Here is a 24,233-nt window from a genome sequence, read left to right as displayed (position 1 = left end):
CCGAAGAAAGCCAAGGACGTGAATTTTTTTATCTATAAAAACAGTTAAAATCATGTAATTTAGGCCTGTTTTTGTTTCTACAGTATTATTAACCACAATAACATTAATTTCCTGTCATTTCTAGTCAATTTTGACAACCTCACTGCTCATAATATTGTTCACCAATATTGTCCAAAGGCTGGCCGGCTAAACTAAGCAACAGAGCAGCGGCACAAAAACACACGACAGCTTAAAAGACTATAGCACATCTATGAAACATTGCCACACAGCAGTGGCAGACCGGATGGCAGTTTAATAAACTATACAACCTCATAGAAACCAAGAATGTTCTCATTAATCAAGAAATAGTTTGGAGGCCTGAGGGCAGTACAGGGAAATGGAGGTGGAGTATGTATATAGTGGAACACAGGTAAAGAAAGAAGGGCTGATTAGTTAGTTAATTTAATAGTTTGATTGAAGAAAATGTAAGATAAAAAAAACAACAATTACAGAATTATGGAGTTTATTTAGCATTACTCAGTAATATGCACTAGAGAAATTATTTACAGCAGTCAACAGAAATGTTTGAGTAATTGTAGATCATTAATAAGCAGAAAATCTTTCTGATTGTGGACTAGATTTAGGAGAAAAAACATGGTATTAACCTTCATACTCAGACTCTCTGGTGCACCTCAAAAATGTACTACAGGGGTGTGTTACCCAATAAGGATGGAGGGTGGGGTGGTGGGTAGTATTGCCAGTTGTCAGCCTCCTAATATTTGTTAGTGTAAGATAGGCTGATTTGGAGTTTGTAGCTCTGCAGTGCAACTATTCCTTTTCTTGGCTTTTTGTTTCAACCCTTGTCAGGAATCCTTGGCTATTAACATTGTATTTTTTTCTGGTTAAAATGTGTTTAAAATTAGTAATGTATTGGAGCAATAACCAATAAAAATGTTTGTCTATGCAAAAAAGATCATCCCCAATGTTCCCCAAAAATATACCTCATAATGAAAAGAAAAGTAGTGCAAGATGGAATTGTCCTTGGGCCCTCCCACCCACCCCAATGTTGTATATTAAAAAGGAAATGCATAGTTTAACACTTTTGTGGCTGAAATGCTTGGTTTGTTTGGGCCCTCACAAGCAAGCTACCAATGGCCTCAAGGCAGCTGACAGTGTTGTTAATGATCTTTACAGTGACAAGATGACATCATTATCATCCTCACCCTCATCAGTGTTAATAACTCATCCCCGCTGGAATCCACCATTATAGAAGTTTCTGTACTTTGACATCATTAGTGGGAAAGGTCTTCCTCATGGAATTTGTAGATCATTTTTATGAACATTATCTTTTCCACATTTTGAGAAAGTATACTCCTACGCAGATCGCTCACAAGGATCCCATCTGTGCTAAACACTCTTTCCGAGTACACACTGGAGGGTGGTCAGCTTAAGTAAAGCATAGTAAGTAGGTACAAGGGGTTCCAAATTGCCTTTTTTTCCTCCCAGTAGTCAAAGGAACTAGGACCGGATTGCCTGCCAAAAGGGCCGATGGCCAGATGGGCCAGTCCAGAGTTAAACCTGCACTCTGCTCGACTGGGACACTGATGGGGGCCTGCCGCGTGGCCAGGTCCCCATGACTCACAGCAAGCCCCCTATACTTGCCCGAGGTGGAACGGGAAAGTATTTTTTTGCTTTGCCAAGAGCCATTGGATGCTACATGGAGAAGAGGAACGAATCTATGCCAGGAGGCAGGTAAGTATATTTTTTTTATTACAGGTAACCCATTGGAATTCTACATGGACAAGGGGACAGAACAGCTGGCAGCAGGTATGTGTGAGTGTGGTAAGTAGGTGTGTGATAACACTTTACACTCTATGTTGTGTGTTTCTTGTGGTTTTTTAACCACTGTTTTTACTGTGGGAGTATGGGTGCTGGCCGCTTGCTGGCACTTGTAGTTCCACAAGTGCAAAAGGGCAGGCACACTGGCCACTGTAAAAAACAATAGTTTTACCCTATTTTCACCTCTATTACCCCTGCTCCCACCGCTCCACGGGTGTATGGGAGGGGGGGTCCCTTTATTATACCCACCTCCCCTCAGAACCCCAGCTTGGGCTGACCAGCTTGGGGTGAAAACTATTTGGCCGGGGAGATCCCGTGAAAGGGTCCCCTTACTGTGGCATTACACCCCGGCCAGATTTGAGCCCAGTGCTGGGTTTAAAAATAGGGGGATCCCTATGCAATTTTTCCACCTTTTAAAACTAGGACATGCTCAGCAGCACAGTGCTGGTTCCAAAACTATGAGGGACCCCTACTCATTTTTTCCCTCGTATTGTTAGGAACCAGGACTGACTGAGGTGCTTGGGGCTGGTTATGCTTTTGGGGGCAATCCCTACATATTTTTTTTTTTAAATTAACCCTTTAGAGGCAGAAACATACACAAATCACACTGATCTGTTTATGTTTCTGCCAAACTCACAGCTCAGGAGGCGGTCTATTTGAAACTTCTATTTAGGTCCAAGTTTGCTACAATTACACACGTGTTTGTAATCACGATTCTTGGTAAAGTCCTGAGTTGTATCTTTTTCACTGAAAGTACTTTTGAGTTTGGCCGAGTGTGTATTAAATAGTGTTTGCAATCTCACCCGAGTTTGTCTTTAGAAAATTTGCGAGTTGATTGAAATCTCAACCAAACACGAATCTTAGTAAATTTACCGTATGTGTGACTTAAACCTAGGATTAAGTATGGTCACCAAAATGTAGTGATCCAATTTCAAGATGTTGACAACCCTTTGGTCATGGTGAAGCGAATACAGTTAATCTACAAGTCCAACATACTTAGCGTAATCGCTTTGTTTCATCTCCTCCTTTAGTTTCTCAAGCTGATTTTCCATTAGTTGAATTAAGAGAATCACCTGACTCAAGCTGGCAGTGTCTGAACTCACTTCATACGTTACTACTTTGAATGGTTTCAGTACCTTGCATAACACGGAAAGTTTTAATCACTGTTCTATACTATGGTACATTCGACCTCCCTATGTCATGGCTTGTTGTGTAAGTTTGGATGGCTTGTTGCTGTTCCTTCATTTGCTGAAGCATATAAAGGGTGGAACTCCACCTTGATACTACCCGCTTGTCCACATATCTGTGTACAATGGCATTTTGTAGGCCAGGAATTCGTTTTTTTTAACGTTCTAGTACAGACACGGAATTGTTTTTCTGGTAATTGGAAGTAAGATTAAATTTGGTAGTGGGAACACAGGACCTCAATTAACTATCTAAAACCAGATGCATTAAGGACAGATATTGGATGCAGATCTATTACTAGCATAGCCATCATGGCTTCAGTGATCCTCTGAGCAACTGTATGACAGCTTTCATAATTGCTTCCTCTTGGAAAGGATTGTTTCACAGTCATTTGTTTCTTTGTAACTACTAGTAGTCTTCTTGGTTCCCTTCTGGGATGAAGATTTACCCCCAGCAGAAGCAGGCCTAGCACTTAAAGATTCTTTTTAGGAATCCTGGATAGGGGAGGAGTCAGTTAGCCTTAGCAAAATGGATGCAGGACTATTAATGAGGAGATTAATGATGAAGGTGTTGTGGTGAAGATTGCAGGTGCTGGGATATAACTTAGAGAAGGGAGCTAGCTGATACTAGACTGCTGGTTGTTTTTACTTTAGCATAATTTTCAGATTTTGCCAAAAATTTTGCATGAACTCACTGTAAATGATGTAACAGGGAGGAGGTTCCTAGATGTAAATGTCCCTACCTCTACTTACAGTGGCTTTACAAATGGCTACAGATGGATTGATACTTGTTTTCAGGATTTGGGTAAAAGTAATTCCACACATAAAAGGTGGATATTTTTGTTTTATGCCCAGGCATGACAATGGCTTCTTCTTATCAAGGGCAAGAGCTTCCACTGGTGCCTGACATACACAAACAACATCCTCATCATCAACATCCTCTTTAGTGCTAGTGTCAGCTACACAAATATCCACCTCATCCTGTTGCACTTCCATAGTAGTATCCCCAATTTGTATGGCACCATCTTTATTTTTGCTGCTCATTCCCACATTTGTAAAGGATGCAGCAATGGTGGAAGGAGGCCTATCTAAGAGTACAGTATTAGAAATGTCAGGCTCACACATAACACTCATGGACACCCTTAGACTCTCCTCAGAGATTTGTGATGTCTCTGAACACACAATTTGTTCTTCAGCCTTAGGCCCATATTCAATTAGTTTCACACCTGCGATACTTTTTCACCTGCCGGACTTTTCGCCTACATCGCATATTTTAGCCGCGGAAACTTATCGTGCGCATCCCCGCATTTCACTCTATTCAATTCTAAAGGACGGCAAAACGCAACCCGGCGAATGCAAACCAGGCGAAAAGTACTGTCAGAATTGGGGAAATCAGCCTGACGCCCCCTAAAAGATGTACATGCCCCCGAATAGACATAATAAAGTTATTTGGGGTACTTAAGGAGTGTCACTTTGTTCTAATTAGCATCTTTGCACAAGTGGTGAAGAATAGCATTAAGCAGTTTTTTTTTGTAAAAATAAGTAGTCCTTTCAAATTTGGGGTACTTGCAAATGGGTGGAAGCATGGTTTAAAGTATAGTTGTAAAAAACATAAAAAACGCACCAGTAGCAAGCACCTGCAATCATAAAAACACCCACCCTACTTGCATATCCCCCAAAAGTCTATTTTGCTAGTTTTTAAGTTTGTGCCCCCACTTTGCATTTTTTCACCCCCTTTTTCTAAGTAATATTTTTTTTTTGGGGGGGGTGTTTGACGCAGTTATCCTTTGGGGGGATGTTCCAAGGATGCTGAGTGGTTTCCCCACCTTTGCACCCTAAAATAGTGATTTTGCACTTTTTTTCTTCACCTATTCATAGGCGAAGCTTTTTCGCCTATAACAATGCATTGCGTTTTCGCATACGCGAAAAGTGTTTGCAATTTAATACGAAGATAAGTTTCCGCCTGTCGAAAAGTCGCAATCGGCGATACTTTTTCGCGGATTCCGACTTTTCACGGCTAATTGAATACGGGCTTTAGTTGTGTTTTTCTGCACTGATTTACCTGTTTTCATTTTGACACTTCTTCTAGACTCTGAGTGAGAAGTGTTGCATCGTCATGTGAGGTTACAGAAGAAGATGCCTGACTGACAGCAGTTGCAGAACCACCACTCACAATAAAGGCTAAGACCTGAGTCTTTTCTTGCCATAGCAATTGGTGTATGGCATGTTGGCAACTTTATATTTATCGGCAGGAAATTTTCTCTTTATTATTAGAGGTGATGTTCTTTTTATTTAGCGCTGATATTAATGACAACTTCACACTGTGACTGACAGCGTTGATATCAATGTTTTCTTCACGCAGCGACTCACAGTGCTGATATTAACGCTGTGTCATGGCACCTACTGAGAATTATTGTTTAACACAGTACCACTTGCTGCCCTAAAAGTGAACACACACAGGATTTACACACAAAAAATAGTTTCTTTTTTTTAACAAATGACCACAAGATCACACAATACACTGCTTCTAAATGCCCTTTTTTAATGAAACACACAGTGGACCCTTAAAAAGAAGACACGATGATAATGGAGTTTTATGTGCATGAATGAATGACAGACACAGTGCCCCTGCTTTTACTGGCTTTAGGTATACTACACACAGTGGCTGTAGATTTGATGCCAGGAAGGTGAGGTTTTGCCTAATTTTGAGATCCAAGCCCGACGGAGGTGACCTAGTTGGGACGGATCCCATTGGATAGTTGAGATTCTGGTGGGTTTGGTTTGAAGGAAACCGAACCTGCTCATTTCTAGTACAGCGCTAAATCAAGCCATTTGTTTAGCTAGTCCCAGTGCCGTAACTAGGGTAGTAAGAACTGTGCCATGCTACAGGGCACCGCAGGGCATTGGGCGCTGTTTGGGCCTGCCAATATTCCTGTTTATTATCATTCTCAATTGCAGCTTCCTCTTCTTTTATCCCCAGCATCTCCTGGCCTTCCCTATCTCTTCCCTGGTCTCTTCCCCCCATGAGGCCATAGCCCTTTTGCAGGTGCACTATCTTTAGTCCTTATTTAAAAAATGGTGGTGGTGGTGCTCTCCCTGGCACATGGGCTAGTTATGGTTCTGGCTAGTCCCATAGGTCCAATGCAAATCCCACAGTGGAAATAGACAGGGGTGAGGCTGGCCTAAGGCATCGTGGTGTACGAGAGATGAATGTCCTGTCCTGAGTTAAACCTGTTTCTATGTCTACACTTTTCTTGAAGACATACAATTTAAAGTTAGAGTTAAATGATTCTGTGACCACACTATCCAGCTCATTACGACAACCATATGATTACATTTACATATAATAACAGAAGGGCATGATTATATTTATTTTGGGAATGTTTAATATAATCTAAACACATTTATCTTTTTCATGTAAGGTGCACTGTGAAAAAATTTGAATTCTGCTATTTCTGCAGGCTTAATAAAACAACGATAGTGCTGCAGTAAACCAGTTCTCCACTTTAGGGAAGGGCTAATCATGTCAGCTTGTCACAATAGTCTGAAAGGAAAAGAGAATTTGAAAATCTGTGTATTTCCTCATGTATTAATACTGGGAATTCACCTGACACCTGCCAAAGGAGAGGAGTGACTCATTCAGCATGCTGGATAAAAAGTCTGTATGACAAGCACACAGTAGTGTATTGGTATTGGGATTTCAATCACCCTGAAGGAAGCATACAAAATAAGTATCAAGAAGAAAGCAGAACGAAAAGCAAGAGATCAAAATGGGAAACTGGATTGTAAATCACTGGTTCTCTGCTGTTGTCATGGTAAGGAATTTTACTTCTTCTTACTAGCAGAGTTCTGCTTACAGAAATGAAAAAGCTGACATTTAAATATATGAATGAAATGAATACTGTTTGAATGGCCTACTATATGAGATAGCCCTACATTTATCAGACCAATTTTAAATAATGAAACAGTGAGATCATGTGACTTATTCTACACTTTGAGGTCATAAGATGAGTGGATTCTTCATCCACTATTACAATGACTGTAAGTTGTCTGACACTGATACTAATTACTAGGAAACTGATTGTAAATGGTGTAAGCTTGTAATAAGGTGCCAAAAACTGACAATCTGAAGGTACTCTTTTAAAGAGGTGCATATACTGAAATTATGTTTTTGATTTTTTTTAAAAGCGGAAATAAATACAAAATTGAGTACAAATTTTAAAACTATGAAATGGGCATTTCTCCATACACACTATGTGAACATGTGAAGGCTTATAACCACAATCATTTTAAAATATAATGTACATGCACTATAACTCCAACATAATTGATGTAAAACGGTATGACATAAGACACCATAGTGTTTAGTGTTATCATAGTCACTATGTTTGCATTGTGCTACTGTAGCATTTATATAATGCTACATTTCTGCTTTAGCCACTTATAAACATATAGGGCCAAATGTAATAGGGTAAGAGTATAGAAAATGTGAGAGTTTAGCAGTAAAATCTCACATTGGCCGAGTTTTATCTTCAAAATAGGAAAACATCTGGATGAGAGTTTAAATTGTGAGTGTTTTTGAGCCTAAAAACATGCGAGTTTGTATGTTCTCAGGCTCTATTACATTGGGCGAGTTTAAAAAGTGTGAGAGTTTACTGCTAAACTCTCACATTTGTCCCATAATGTCTACAGGAAGTTCTAAAATGCTAGAGAGACACAAATGAGTATGTGACTTTATTTACTTCTATTCTACAAATTACATTTTGACTAACTGGGCGCTGTAGTAGTTGGGTCTCAAAATGGACAACACTTTTCTATATATACTGAGAGCAACATCAGTTTAGACATAACAACTATGGGCCTGATTCAGAGCCGCTCGTAAGTGGCAGTACGCTCGTTCCGAGCGATGTTTGCCCATCTGCGCATGCGTACGGTTTTTAATACGCATGCGCGAACCAGTCAGTGCGGACGAAAACGTTTGTTCACTATATAGCGAATGCCTGCTATTTTGAGTGACAGAATGAGGCGTATGTGGGTGGTAACAGGGGAAGGTGCTTGAAAACGGGGAGTGGAGATCAGAACACAGGCGTGCTTAAAGGTCAAAACGGGCGTTTTATGGGTGTGCATAATTAATACAGCAGCATCATTGACCACGTCACTTGGTTGTTTTATAGTCAGAACTGCTCGCAATATAGTGGTAGGAAAAACCAACCACAAGAATAGCGAGCAGTTCATACGCTGTTTGATGTACTCGATTAATCTAATAAATAGCGGACATGACGTATGATGCGAGCGGCCAGGGGGCGTATTTTTCAAATAAACGCCCGCATGTTTTGTTCGCTCATTCAGACATGGAGGCGGCAACAGACCGCAAGGAGCGAACGGTTCATTTGAATAGCCACCCCCTTTTTCTGAACGAGCGAGCGCTAATAGCATCTGGCTCTGAATCAGGCCCTATGTTTTGTGGTGATTGTTGTTTAATATTTTTTCTAAATATATATAGTAGTTTATCTTTTTCACTACTTACAAAGGAGGGAGGAGGAGAGAGTGTGGATGGCAAGGCAAATTAAAACTATTGTATTTTCTTTGTATTACATTATATGAACAATGAGATATTGCATAATTATTAATTATACATTATTCCAAATGTTGCCTTTATAGTTTATTACATTCAGGGCCGCCATCTGCGCGGGACTGCCAGGACTCTAGTACCGGGCCCAGAGAGAGAGGGGGCCCAGCTGACTGTGGCGAGGAATGCACCGGGCGGCAGGCAGGGAGAAAGAGCATCAGCGCTGTGGCATTTCAACTATGGACTACTGGAGCCGGCCGCAAGCTGAGATTAGCTGCCGTTCCGCGAGCCAATCAGGAGCAGCAGCTCCTGATCAGCCAATCAGGAGTCTCTGCTCATGATTGGCTGCCGTTCCGTGAGCTGTGACTGGCTTGCCGCTAGCTCAAGTGTTCAAATGCTGTAGCGCCTCTGATGCTCGCGGTCGGTTCCAGTCCATAGTTGAATGCCACAGCGCTGATGCCAGTGGCATCACAAGGGGGGTGCGCGGCCACACCCAGGTGTCACCCACAGAGGGGTGACACCAAGGTGCAGACTGACACTCCCCCACAGTGACAGGAGTAGGGTGATGCACTGTAGCATTAAGTGCAGCACCCGGCTCCTGACACTGTGAGGGAGCCGGCACTGCAACACAAGGCAGTCAGCACACCCTGCACCCCCCCCAGTAATATTAAGAATGGAGCCATGGGCGATCGGGCCACACCCCCATACCGCAATGCCACATCCCCTTTTCGGGATGAGCGCGGCTGCGTGCTCGCACAACGTCTCTCCCTGGGTGACATCACGGTGAGGGATGCCCAGTGCATTCCTCGCCGCTGCCAGCCGGGCCCCCTCTCTCTCTCAGGACAGGAGAACAATGAAGAAAGCAAGTATGCTGACCCTGCCCTGTGCCCCCCCTCTCCTGTCCAGGCAACCTTCCCTGCACTGTTCCCCCCCAGTCCAGTCAGCCAGCCTTTCCTGCGCCCCCCCCAGTTCAGCCAGCCAGCCTGCCTTGCCCTGCCCCTCCCCCAGTCCGGCCAGCCGGCTAAGTCCAGCCAGCCAGCCTTCCCTGCCCCTCCCAAAGTCCAGCCAGCCTTCCCTACGCCCCCCCAGTCCAGCCAGCCTGCCTTTTCTGCCTTGCCCCTCCCCCAATCCAGCCAGTCTTCCCTGCACCCCCCTCCTAGTCCAGCCAGCCTGTCTTGCCTCACCCAGTCTTCCCTGCGCCCCATCCTAGTCCAGCCAGCCTGTCTTCTCTTTGCCCCCCCTAATCCAACCAGCCTTACCTGCCCTTTGCCACTCCAGTCCACCCTTTCCAGCCCACTGCCCCCCCTTGTCCAGTCTTCCCTGCTCTGTGCCACCCCCAACATCATGCCTAGCCATCCCTGGTATATGCATCAATTGAGGCAACACCCCTGATATAGCTCCACCCACATTATCCACAACTCCACCCAACTCTGCCCTATACACTGGCACAACCCCCCCCCATCACCACCCCCAAATGCTACTTCCTATCAATCACTCTGGGATGGGTCTGCATAGTCACTGTGATCGCAATACCGATCCTTGCTAAAATCAAGCCCTTAGTGCATTTAAGCACTAACCATTCCCTAACAGCAGCCTAACCCTAACCATAGCCTACCCCTAACCACAGCCTAAAGGTGCCCACACACATACTGATGTGATCTCAATCACACGATGTGTACGATTTCCCCCTGAACTCTCCCTGGGAGCTCCCTGGCAGTCCTGCACACGATTTGGTCTGAAAATGCTGCCAATTGGACACTCGATCTATCGTGCCTCCTAACTACTCCAGGGAATCCTGACTTGAGATTGTCAGATCTGCCCTACAGCTCGGCAGATCTGAAGATGCGATGTGCGACCTGCGGGGACGCGCATCGCATCGTTTTTGTGAGTGCGGACTCACGATTTGGCCATATTTTACACGATCAGTCATTCCAATGCATTGGAATCGGCCAGATCGGGTAAAATATCGCTATGTGTGTGGGCACCTTAAGCCTAACCTTGACCACAGCCTAACCCTAGCTCTAAAATGGGCGACCGACATTGTGCCTGTTGACATTTTATTATCACTTTCTGAATATCAACATTTTGACTACATACCAATTTGATCAGTGCAGGCAGTGTGGGGTCCCCCTGAAATTTTCACAAACAACACTAGACAGGGTGGGACACTCAACATGGGGTACCCCCACCATGGTGTCAACAAGTCCTTGGCAAGTCAGTACAGGGCTGGAATCCCTGGGAAGTGGAGCCCTTAAAAAAGTGGGAGTGTGGTCATTAATTGGTTGTAAGCATATTAATATTTCTTTATTGGTGCTTTACAGGTCCAAGATAGCCATGTTAGTGCCAATTTTAACGGTTTCCAGTGCATGTTGGTACTTGGAGAACAAGTGGCAGCACAAATGCCAGCATGCACACTGGCACCTGCACAAAAAGCATTACAATAGACACAGGAGACACGCACTGTATTACAAAATCCTTTATTAAATAATCGTCACAAGATAATAATTATAACCACCTGTGGATCTTCTAAAATGTGTCAGTGAGTAATGAGTACACCTGTGCACCTGCTGGGTGACCTGGAAAACGCGACCTGTGTGGGGTCCTGAGGGCCGAGTTTGAGAACCACTGGTATAGAGCACAGGTTCTCGAACTTGGGGCCTGATTCAGAGCCAGACGCTATTTGCGGACGGTCGTTCCAAAAAAGGGGCCGGCTATTTAAATTGAGCGCTCGCTCTTTGCGGTTTGTTGACGCCTCTATGTCTGAGCGAGCGAACGAAAAATGCGCAGAAAAACGGCAAAGACGCCCCTTTGCCGTTGGCATCACACGTCATCTCCGGTATTTATTAGATTAATCGGGTACATCGAAAGGCATCTGAACTGCTCGCAGTGCTTGTGGTAGGTGTTTCTTACCGCTATCACTGCGAGCAGTTCAGGCTAAAAGACAACCAAGTGACGTGGTCGATGACGCTCCTTTACTAATTATGCACTCCCATTAAACGCCCTTTTGACTGTTAGGCACGCCTGCGTTCGGATCTCCACTCCCCATTTTTCAAGCACCTTCCCGTTACCACCCACAAATGATACATTCTGTCAATCAAATTAGCAGCCCCTCGCTGTTTTGCGAGCGCACGATTTCCGACCACAATGACTGGTCGCATTACGACCCATATGCATGCGCAGTTGTGCGAACATCGCTCAAAGCGAACAAGCGGCCGCTTACGAGCGGCTCTGAATCAGGCCCTCAGGACCCCAAACAATGCATGTTTTCCAGGTCACCCAGCAGGTGCACAGGTGTATTCATTACTCACTGACACATTTTGAAAGATCCACAGGTGGAGCTAATTATTTCACTTGCAATTCTGTGAGGAGACCTAGAAAACATGCTCTGTTAGTGGTCCTGAGGACTGAGTTTGAGAACCTGTGGTATAGAGTATTAAATATACAAAAGCACTTTTATGTGTACTTTAGCATTACACAGGCAGTGTAATTTAGACAGCCAGCACCTGGAAGTGCAGCAGTGTCTGGAGCATTTAAGACCCTCCAAACAGCTATACACAGGGCAGGGTGTCTGTCTGTAATGTCCAAAGGACTCTGGGCCTGATTCAGAGCCGGACGCTATTAGCGTTCGCTCGTTCATAAAAAGGGGGTGGCTATTCAAATGAACCGTTCGCTCCTTGCGGTCTGTTGCCGCCTCCATGTCTGAACAAGCGAACAAAACATGCGGACGTTTATTTGAAAAATACGCCCCCTGGCCCCTCGCATCATACGTCATCTCCGCTATTTATTAAATTAATCGAGTACATCGAACAGCGTATGAACTGCTCGCTATTCTTGTGGTTGGTTTTTCCTACCACTATATTGCGAGCAGTTCTGACTATAAAACAACCAAGTGACGTGGTCAATGACGCTGCTGTATTAATTATGCACACCCATAAAACGCCCGTTTTGACCTGCGTTCTGATTTCCACTCCCCGTTTTCAAGCACCTTCCCCTGTTACCACCCACATACGCCTCATCCTGTCACTCAATGTAGCAGGCATTCGCTATATAGCGAACAAACGATTTTCGGCCGCACTGACTGGTTCACGCATGCGTATTAAAAACCATACGCATGCGCAGATGGGCGAACATCGCTCGGAACGAGCGTACTGCCGCATACGAGCGGCTCTGAATCAGGCCCTCTATCGGCTGCAATGCCGTAGCAATGCTGGTTGCCATTCCAGGCACCCAGCTAGCCAGAAGCAAGGGCCATGGGACAGTGATGGTGAGCCCTGCGCTCTGTGTGGCGGTACCAGTCGCACACCCCTAGTTACGAACCTGTTGGTAACCTCTGCCAGGTAGGTATGTAAGAAAACCTGCAATAAACCAACATCCAAATAAAGGAAAATAAACAAATGTAATACAACATTTTAGTTTCTAAAAGAGATCTTTATTAAAGACACAAAACTATAAGTATAACATTGAGACTTTGGACCTCATTCAGAGCCACTCGCTGCTGGCGGGTGCTCTCTCTGAATCTGGGCGTTTTTTTTTCTCCGGCCGCTCGCAAAGCTGTGGGAGACCACCCACAGCTTGTGCAAGCGGCCAGGAGACTGTCGCGATAATTGCGACCATTGGGCTTGCAACGAGACCCTGGGGTAGGGTCTAGCTGCCGCAAGCCCGAGTGGACTTCCTGCTCTAATAGAGTAGGAAGTCCACTACTGACACCACTAGTGATGTCAGTAACCCCTCCTACAAACGCGTTTGTCCGGCCAACAAAATGGGGCGAGCTGTCAATCAACATCGACAGCCGCCCCATCTTGTTGCGAGCCCCGTAGCAACTGAAGTTCAGTCGCTCAACGGGGCTCACGCACGACGGATGCGGCACGTGCGCAACCATCAAGCCGCTTGTGAGCACACAGCGCTTGCGAGCGGCTCTGAATCGGGCCCTTTGTCTTGTACCCAAACTTACCCAAAATAGATCAACTAACTACAAAGCTCTAATGGTGCATACACACGGTCAGATTTAGCAGGACGATACAAACTATAACGATATCGTTTATCGCTAGATCGTTTATATCGTCCATTTTTTAGCCCCTTCCAACCCCCAAACGATGGACGATGTCCGGGTATGGATGGTCGATAACGATAACAACCATCACCCATGCATGCAATCCAACCTGGTCGATATCGACCAGGTTACTATAGGTACGGGTCGTTTAGTTGTTTGGGGGTTGGTGATGTGTTGGATGATCGATATTGATCATCCAGCACATGCAGGACGATCAGACAACGATATCGTTATCTGATCTGACCATGTGTATGCACCATTAGTCAGCAAATCACAAATTAATGTTTCATCTCCAGTGTGCAAACAATAACAGCCATATATGATCATATATATTTTATTTATTCTGACAATTAATAGTACAAACTACTGTTTTTCATCACCTTTTCAAATCTAGAAAATTTGAGATGTAGAAATCTATAATATTAATAATAAAAAAGAAAAAGGGAAAATTAACTCCAAAGGGCCAAATGTAATGGGGTGAGAGTAAACTCACACTTTTTAAACTCAGCCAATGTAACAGAGTCTGAGAACATGCAAACTCGTATGTATTTCAGACTCAAAAAACTCACGATTTAAACTCTCATCCAGGTGATTTCCCATTTTGAAAAAATAACTTGACCAATGTAGTAGTGTGATAGTTTAGCAGTAAACTATCACACTTTCTAAGCTCTCAACCTATTACATTTGGCCCAATATGTCAAATAGCAATTTGTAGCATACAGGGACGCTGACCCGGCCATGGCCCCCACTGCTCTGCCCACACTTGTATAGCAGCACAGCTGCAGCAATCTCTGCTCGCTCACTGCCCAGTTTCCTCTCACTGCCGTGCCACTGTGGCTATGCTGCTATCCAGCGGTAGTGTGAAGAGAGGAGGTTACAGGTGGGGGATGATCCCCCCCGTTACCAGTCTAAGCGGTGGCGCACATTGTAATTTCTGAAGCTTTTTTTGGGAAGGGGGAGTGGCCACACCTGCCAGATTGTTCCATGCCACCTCCCGGTACCCGACCCTGTCAGAGCTCTCAATGGGCCTGGTAGCATACAATATTATGATCCACATCATATGAGTATAGTATGAGTATTATTATAGTATAATATGAGAATTATAGCTTACTAAAGCTATAATAATACATATACTAATATAATTCATAATTTATTTGTATCGAAACACAAATTACACCCCTTTTACACCAGAGCTAAAACCCGGGTTTTTGAAGGGTCAACCCGGGCAGCTCCCTGGTGTAAAAGGGCAATCCAACCCAGGTAACTAGCAGGGTTTAACACGGGCGTAGCCCGTGAAACCCTGCTATGAGAACAGTGCACTCCGGGTCACGATGACGTCATCTCCAAGCGTCCACTTTCACTCCGCAAAAGCCGGGTCTATGCAGACCCAACTGCGTTGTGAGCGGCGCTGACTAGGGAATATCCCGAGTCAGCGCCGGCAAAATTCTGGGTCTGATCCGGATAGGAACTTTGGCCCTGATTCAGAGCCGGACGCTCTGATCAGAGCGCTCGCTCTGAATCAGGGCCCTCCGCCATTAAAATGGAGCGTCCTCCTGGACGCTCGTATAGCTGTGGGTCACCACCCACAGCATATACGAGCATCCAAAAAGATGGTCGCGATGGTCTTGACCATCGCGACCATCAGAATTGCGACGGAAACCCTGCGGTAGGGTTTCCCAGCCACAAGCCCTGGAGTGATTTTGGCTCTATCAGAGCCAAAATCACTCCCACTGACATCACTAGTGATGTCAGTGGGGCCGGCTTCAGACGGTAGGCGTTCCCATGGGAACGCCTCCGTCTGGCAGGCACGCCCCCGGCACGCCCACCAAAGGGGGCGTGCTGTCAATCAACATCGACAACACGTCCCCTTTGGTGCGAGACCCGGAGCGACAGCTTGGCTGTCGCAGTCCGGGTCTCGCGCATGCGCACGACGGAGCACCCTCTGTCGTGCGCATGCGCAGTGGGGAACATCGACCCACTTGCGAGTGTACTGCCGCTTGCGAGTGGGTCTGAATGACCCCCTTTGTTCCAACTCCGGGTCAGACCCGGAATTTAGGTGGAAAAGGGGTATTAGACTGGTAGCATGGGGATTAGATGTCACAATTTTTTTTATATGCACAAAACTTCAAATTGAAGCATTATCATTGCCGTGAGAGGGGGTTAAAAAAGATAGATAGCCCAAGCGCCAGTAATGGTGTGCTGTTAACCCCCCTCCTTGTGTAGATTGCAGTACGCCCACAGGAAGTTTTTGCCACACTTCCAGCAACAATAAAGAAATACACAAATAAAGTAGGCGGCGTCTAAGAACACATATCAGGGAGTGTATTTATAAACCACCTTTATTAAAGGCTCAAATATCAGTATATGTAAACTTTCAAAAATATCAATAACACTCCCGAGAGTATAAGAAAATTCTATACACACAGTATGTATTTAAATGAATAACATGTCTTCAAATGAAGCACAAAATCACAATTAAAATACAAACAATCACAATAAAATATCACTATTATTCTCAAATTGATGGGTTGAACATCTGAGCTCTGGTGCTTCAATGAGCCAGGTGAAAATGACCCAGTTAGCAGAAATATTCTGAATAACTGAGAAAATTTTTTTCATGTAGCAATGAATTGAAAGCTGAATGGCCCAATAAAACTAAGTAGCTGACAGTGTTCCACAGGAATTAGCAGCTGTTTAGCAGATTTTTTCTCAGTCATTGGACACACTGTCCAATGACTGAGAAAAAAGCTGCTAAACAGCAGTAAATTGAGAGCTGAGTGGCCCAATAAAACTAAATAGTTGACAATGTTCCACAATGCGCTGTGAATATGCGCTTCCAATGTAATAGTGCGGAATGAGAGAACTCAGTTCTCCGCTGCACTCACTCCCCTCTTGGCGGTCCCGCCACTCCAGCGGCTTGCAGATGATGGTAGCTCCGACTCCAGCAGCATAAAAAATATAAATTGCACACAAAACCACCGTCTATCCTGATGGAGATATCCGTCCGTAGTCCTCCGAGTGTCTCACTCACAGGAGGCTGCGCGGGTCACGCGGGGCTTCAGCTGTGTGTATGATGTGTGAGCAGGAGAGATATATAGAAGTAGTCCCAAGGGATGAGTCTGCGGCAGCAATTGGGTTCAGCTCTCACAAGTGGTCCGTGTCCTCAACTAGTTTTCCCCGCACACCGACGGCTTTTTCAAGAGGTGGAAGTATGAATCTGTGGGTCAGGTCAGAGCGAAATAGCTCAAATAATCAGCTTAATAGATTGACTCCAGATGTTTGTAATTAGTGAGACTCTGGCCCATAAGAACAATATAGAAATGGTTCTTAACCATATATGTGCATAACAAAGACCTATCTGGTCACATCCCTACAGCCATAATCAATCAGCAAAATAATCCATAAAACTATTTATTATAATAATAGAAGGCATACATATTAATCTATGCTAAACATACACATATTATTTGTTTATTTATATTATTTATTTATGATCATCTTTTAATGTTAACTCCGTGAGAGGGGGTGTATCATGATGATATTAACAAAGTGTTTATGCCAAAGAGTAAAGCATCATAGAGGTGGAGAAGACTGGCATGGCTGAAAATTTTACTTAAAGGGGCAATAATATTATATACAAAAACAGAAAAAGAGGCGGCAGTTTTGAAAAGCACTACATAGTAAATATACCCTTATATCCTTGAACCCTTATAAAAATACCTACAGGTTGTCTTACTCTGAGCGTAGTCTTTTTGTTTTTATGGATCAGTTATACCCCTTTTCCACCTAAATTCCGGGTCTGACCCGGAGTTGGAACAAAGTTCCTATCCGGATCAGACCCGGAATTTTGCCGGCGCCGACTCGGGATATTCCCGAGTCAGTGCCGCTCACACCGCAGTCGGGTCTGCATAGACCCGGCTTTTGCGGAGTGAAAGTGGTCGCTTGGAGATGACGTCATCTCCAAGCGCCACTGAAGCCGGACCAATCGGCCGGCTAGCAGCGCACTCCAGGTCATCGTGACCTGGAGTGCGCTGTTCTCACAGCAGGGTTTCACGGGCTATGCCCGTGTTAAACCCTGCTAGTTACCTGGGTTGGATTGCCGGGTCACTCGACCCAGCGATCCAACTCTCTCCCCTTTTACACCAGGGAGCTGCCCGGGTTAACCCTTCAAAAACCCGGGTTTTAGCTCCGGTGTAAAAGGGGTATTAGACTCATCCTCAGCACATACCTCAAAAGTGCTAAGGATGAGTCCCTTCATCAAAAACAGGAGTACAAAGGTAGAAAATCATACCTAACAGTCCCCAAACTGTGTGAATATTGCATAAAAAATATGGATTTTGATGTTGAAATGTGGCCAAAGAAAAGAACTAAAGAAATAACAGTAGAAAATCTGGGAGCCCCTTTCATTTAAAAAGAATTCTAAAAATCTTTGAATTTAATTGTTATTTCTCAACCCTTAATATTATTTTTTTAATTCAGGAAAGGTACCCAGTGATTAAGCTGCCTCAGTACTACCCATTGGTGTATGATGACATGGAGGAGGAAGAGGAAACATGTAATATATTGTGTCATTTCACTTACATATGTCACAATGTGGGGAAAACCAAATGACCCAGGAAAGGAAGAAGGGAGTGTAAGGAGGAGTTAATTATTTATTAAAATACAGGTACTGGATTTTCTTCAGTTTTTGACCTTTAGCGATTAAGGTGCATTTGTAGAGTTGGCTGCAATTCCACCTGTGTTGCATGCACTTAACTAAAGGTGCATACACACGTTCAGATAAAGTGAACGATTTAAACGATAACGATAAGGATCTTATCGTTATCGTTCAAATCATTGACTTAAATGCCTCCTGCAATGACCTAACGATGGTCGATGCGCAGGCACGAATGATCATTAACGACCATCGAACGTCGTCCAGAAAAACCGTCAGACATGGTCGACATCGACCATGTTAGCCGGTTTCCTATAGGGACACGCGATCGTTAATCGCGGGTCGTTATAGGTTAATACATGTGCTGGATGTTGGATAACGATCATTCAACACATACAGAATGATCAGATAACGATCGTTATCATTATCTGATCTTCGTCCAGTCATCGTGTGTGTACGCACCTTTAATACGCATTTTAGCCCCTACACAGAGTTGTACGCATCTATGCAACCAGAGCCGGCCCTAGCTAAATTAGTGCCCTAGGCAAGATTTTGGGTGGTGCCCCCCTCCCCATGGGATCCTGAAAAGGGGTGTGGCCTCACGGAAGGGGTCCTCATCCAGCACAGCACCCCCCTATTTCAGCACAGCGTCATCAGCCACCCTCACCCACCACCCCTCTCCCAGCAGTGAGCTCCACAGCACCCAGCACTCTCCCAGTTCCAAACTTGCTTTGCTTGAGCGCAGCCTGTAGAGCTGTCCGACTCAAGGTACAGCAAGTCGCGAGTGGCAAAACCGCTTTTCCTGTGTCAGGCTGGCAGGCCGCAGCTATGTGTGATGGTTGCTGGAGGCAGAGCCAAGAGCTGTGAGGTGTGACTCACTACTCATGCGCAGAAGCTCATTCTGATTGTGTGACTCCCCAGAGCCAACCCGGCGCTAACCACTAGCCGCTGTCCAGGTGCCCCGTCCCCGCAAATTGCCGCCGGCTGGTCCGCCACTGCTTGCTCACTGTTTGCTGCTGCCAGGCCCGATCGGAGCTGTCAGGTGAGCTCCAATCGTGGACACTGCGCAGCGGCAGTAGCAGTTGCCAGAGTATCTGCCCAGCCGTCAACAGGTACCCCAGCCGTGCCTGAACCAAACCTCCACCGGCCCTAGGTAGGCTTGGATGCCCCTAGGCATTTGCTAAGTTTGTCTCTGCCTAGGGCCGGCTCTGTATGCAACCTCACACCTGTGACTAAATGCTTGGTTTCATAGCTGTCATAATTATCAGTGAGCACTTTCACCAGCCTTATCCTTAGCAAAGAGATACATGTGCAATTAGAAGGATCTCTACATATGCACATCTCAGCCTAGCCTGCTATTCCATCTACACTCTTGGCACTACATGGCTGAAATAAGCCTACTGTACATGCGAACAGCCCATTGCCCCTTAGTTATACCTATTCATCCGCAATTATAGATGCAACTGTAAAGTTGCATACTACTCTGAATTACATGTACATGAGTGCACTCGGCTATGGAAACCTCTGCATTGGCCCAAGGGTACTTAAGACAAGGTGTCCTCCCCCTCTAGTCAGCACCACACCCTGGCTGTGCCCGCTGTATGTGCGCCTCTACACCAATTAACTATTCTAATAATTGGTTAGCAAATTATTGTGAGGGTTGTCTTCTAGTGACCAAGAGCACCAGTGAAGTAATATCATATCATTTTCAGTTTTCCTTTTCAAGCTGTTTAGGTATGCATGTAGTATTTGAATTCCATGATACTTGGCCAGGTAACCCAGTACACCTGTAACACATCTGCCATTGCGCTGCCTACAGAAACTATCCCTCTGCATGGGCAGTCTGTGTCCCCTCCCTCCCCCATATCAATGCAGCAGTCTGTGTCCCCTCACGCCCCCAAATCTCAGCAGCCTGTGTTAGGGATGGCCATCGGTGTGGTTACCATCAATGGTTGCCAACTATGCGAAGGGCAGACTAGATGGGCTAAGTGGTTCTTATCTGCCATCAAATTCTATGTTTCTATGCCAGTGGTGGCTAACCTTGACACTCCAGATGTTGTGGAACTACATATCCCAGCATGCCTTGCCACAGTTTTAGCATGCCCTAATAGCAAAATGGTAGCAGTGCATGCTGGGATATGTAGTTCCACAACATCTGGAGTGTCAAGGTTAGCCACCAAGGTTCTATGCAAACAATGACCATCGATGGTTTCACCAACCAATGGTCATCCCTGTTCTCTGACTGACTGGCTGTGGGCCAATCAGAACCTGGGGGTGAGTCTTCGTGGGTGTCGGAGGTGGAGCTATGCTCAATGTCCTGGCACTTTGTAAAACAAACAGAAAAAAATTTGCTTTCGACAATGGGCATAAATCATCAATGATTATGAACCATCAATGGTCAATGGCCATCCCTAGCCTGTGCCACCACCTCCTCCGTATCTCTGCAGCAGTCTGTGCCCCCCCTCCCCCGTATCTCTGCAGCAGCTGCAGCAGCCTATCCCCCACTCACGCCTCACTTACCTGGATCTTTTACTTGCTTGCTCCTCATCACAGCAGTGGTGGCAGGCTTGTCACACTCAGGCCCATATTCAAATAGCCGTGAAAAGCTGAGATCCGCAAAAAAGTATCGCCGATTGTGACTTTTCGCTTGTCGGAAAAGTATCATCGTATTCAATTCCATCCACTTTTCGCGTATGTGGAAAGTCATTGCAATGTTATATGCAAAAAAGATTTGCCTCTGAATATGTACTCCAGATTTTTTTCCTGAATTAACAAAATTACTGTTAATTTGTTTTATGTACATTTAAAATAGAGTTCATATGTAAATGTATATTACATATAATCATCATATAAGAAGAGGTTTTCCCTGTTACCCCTAAATTCTTGTGCCACATCCAGCCTGGCAATATGCAACATAAATGTGTTTCCTGACTGGCTGGGAATCACAGAAATATACTGTATGACTGATAATAGACCCTTGATATTTACCCTATAGATAATACTGTTTTCTAGATTTAAATTGTGGGTTATGGATATATAATATTAATACTACTACTACTACTACTACTACTACTACTAATAATAATAAAATACTGATCTATATATTCATAGGCAAACGCAGGGGGGGTTTCCCAGCGCACACCATGACCACAATAGAAATAGTAATATAATAGAATTTTACTAGTGCTGCATCTTCTTCTCAGTATCACAAATGACATAATTAGCACCACCTTTTAACATGTATGAGCCAGTAATAAATAACCTGTGCACCAAGTAGGAGATCTGGAAACCATGCACTGTTAGGGATGCGCTGCTATAGAGCCCAATATGTACATATATGTCCATGGCAGTGCTAGGTTATTCTGCTGCTCCCCCAGACTCCCAGACTTTCTCCAATAGTCTGGAATGGTGCTCACATCTAAAATAAAAACATTCAGCTCAGGCATGATGGCCCTACTGCCGCATCTAATGGCTCACTGTGATTGCTGGTCCTGTATATGCCGGAATTATGGCACACAATATACTTTGTATGATGCATATTAAAGCTGGATAAGTGCTAATTCTGCCATCTTCATGGACAGGCCACACTCACTCTAAAATCAAGCATTTGGAAACCCCCCTCTAGAAATCCTGTGTTTGTCACTGATATTGATATATGATAGCGTGTATTTAAATAGTTGCTGTAAGTCAATGGCTGGGCAGGTGGAATAGACATTTTACAGAACATGCAGTTAGGGCCTGATTTAGAGGTGGACAGAGGGGCAGTAGCGGCTGCAACAACTTCTGAAAGTTTATGCTAATGCCACAGCCGATATGCTTCTTACTGAGACCCCCACCAGCTGCTCTAATCTGCTGCGGTGCATTGAAAGTAGCACCATCGAGCGGACATTGGCTGCACCAACAGACATTAGATCAACCCTATGGTTGCTCAGAATGTCTGACAGTACATGGCCGCCGGTGCCAGTGGAACTGCATCTTTCAAAGTAGTCCCTGACACCGGCACCCCTGACTCGCCTGCTGATGAAAGCCATCCCCAAGTCACTGCCCATGAACGCTTATCAAAATGGGAGGAATCACAATGTGTCCACTGCCGGTAACCATCGCAACAATGTTCTAAATCCGTCCTGTATCAGGCCCTTAGTGAGCTACCTCTGAACATCACAGCTCTATGCTTAAGAATAAATCCTAAATATGTATCCTGAGGTACACAGTATGCCACTCCAGGATGCTGCCTAACAGGACAAAAAAAGGAAATAGTTGCTGCTGTGTGGTGATGATGTCATATACAGACAGGATCGGACTGGCTCACAGGTGTACAGAGGAAATCCTTGGTGAGCTCCACATGATCCTCCTCTAGGAGTCAGTAACTTGGTTGAACAGGATCATGGATGAACTTGGGTGTTTGGTTAGTTTCTATGGAAACTACACCAAGATTAGCTTTCCTGCCAATCAAAGTGGGTGGTCCTGACATACCCCTGTACCCTTCTTTATAATTGGGCCTTCTGTTCTTTGCATGTCCTCTCTAAAGATTATCCAAGTCTCTCTGTACTACACCCCCTCTGGCATATGGCCACACCCCTTAAGCTTGGGCCCCTACCACTGCATTCCCTGGTGGGCTCTTCATGCCTCAGTACAACACAATATACACAGACATGATCCCATATTACCTATTTTCTGCATCTCTTCTCCAGGAGGGGAGATGCAGGTGGCCAGTGCAGGGGATGGGGGATGTGAATTGCTTCATCCAGGCCACAATACCACGGCACAATAATAAAAATTGTGACATTGCAGATCCATTATTTCACTGGGAAGTATACAGGATACTTGCTGTACCGGGCATTGGCTGTTTAAGAGGTGAGGAGGCTTGTGTGCAGACTCCGTGCCATGGCATCCGTGCCATGGTCCTGGAGACACCTCTACTGTGTATGCACAAAGCTCCGGCACAATGGTTGCCGGGCGGGACTCCGGAGAGATAAGTATTAAACATGGTTGCAGGGTGTGCGGTGTGGACACCCCAAGACCCTGTACCCATTATAAATACCCCAATGCTACCGGGGGTCCGAGGGATTGCCCGAAATTCCGGAGTCTCCTGGGCGTTCTGGGAGCGAAGGCAAGTATGTGCATCTTCCATCAGTCACAGTGAGTAACTACACTAAACAGTTTAATGAGGAGGGAAATGCTATGGCAGTGGGTAGGGCAGTGGCAATTTAGATGTGACGTATTAGGCATGGTGCTGTGCTAGTTATTATGCATTTACTCTGCATTATCTATATATCAGCAACATAAGTACACAGTGTCTCACAGGAAATATCTGACAACACACAGGTGGAACAGAAACAAGCATTAATCACTGTACCTTGGTTGGGTAACTTATTTTACAGGTGCAGTTAGACTGATGTCACTGTACAATAAATAAATACTTTTACTTTGTTTTCTTTCTAAAAATAGTAATACGTTATTAATTTGAGGTCAAGGAAAATGAATATGACTTCAGAATGTTTTTATTAGTTCTAGTTTTTGAGCTGCAATACTTGCGCTATATGTACTTCAGCAATATAGTCATAGTGAAAAGCAATTTTAAAATAACATGACAGTTTCTTGATACACAATAAATAACAGTTGTTTCAATTCAATCAATTGCAAATAAGAAACAACATTCAGCAACCGTAACACATAGTGGCCTATTCATCAGAGCACCTTCTTTGCTTGTCGCTTGTACTCCTCTTCTGAGGCGTCTCTTGTCATTGTCCAACAGTAGTCAGAAACCATAGAAGTGTTCCCCCTGCCCTGATATCTTCCTTCCTTCCTTCCTTCCTTCCTTCCATCGGTGGTCTTGGTGGAATCACTCACCAGGCTCGTCACACTGCACAGCAGTTGTCACGGGAGAAGTCAGAGAGTAGTGAAAGTGGGTATTGAGCAGTCTAATTGATGATACTTTTGTAGAAGCCGCTTTCTTAT

The 24,233-nt window shown here is 44.8% G+C and overlaps 1 protein-coding gene across 1 annotated transcript in view; it reads left to right on the top strand.

Moving 5' to 3' along the window:
* Positions 1-6,724: 6,724 nt before the first annotated feature.
* NOX1 (NADPH oxidase 1) overlaps positions 6,725-24,233 on the top strand; it is an 81,745-nt gene continuing 64,236 nt past the window's right edge. The window contains exon 1 of the mRNA XM_088466797.1: positions 6,725-6,817. Coding sequence (XP_088322923.1) covers positions 6,773-6,817 — 45 coding nt within the window. The 5' untranslated portion in view covers positions 6,725-6,772. The remainder of the gene's footprint in view (positions 6,818-24,233) is intronic.

The sequence above is a fragment of the Taudactylus pleione genome, unplaced genomic scaffold, assembly GCF_031769625.1.
Source record: "Taudactylus pleione unplaced genomic scaffold, aTauple2 ptg000009l, whole genome shotgun sequence".
NCBI lineage: Eukaryota > Metazoa > Chordata > Amphibia > Anura > Myobatrachidae > Taudactylus > Taudactylus pleione.
This window is presented reverse-complemented; position numbering and strand designations above follow the sequence as displayed.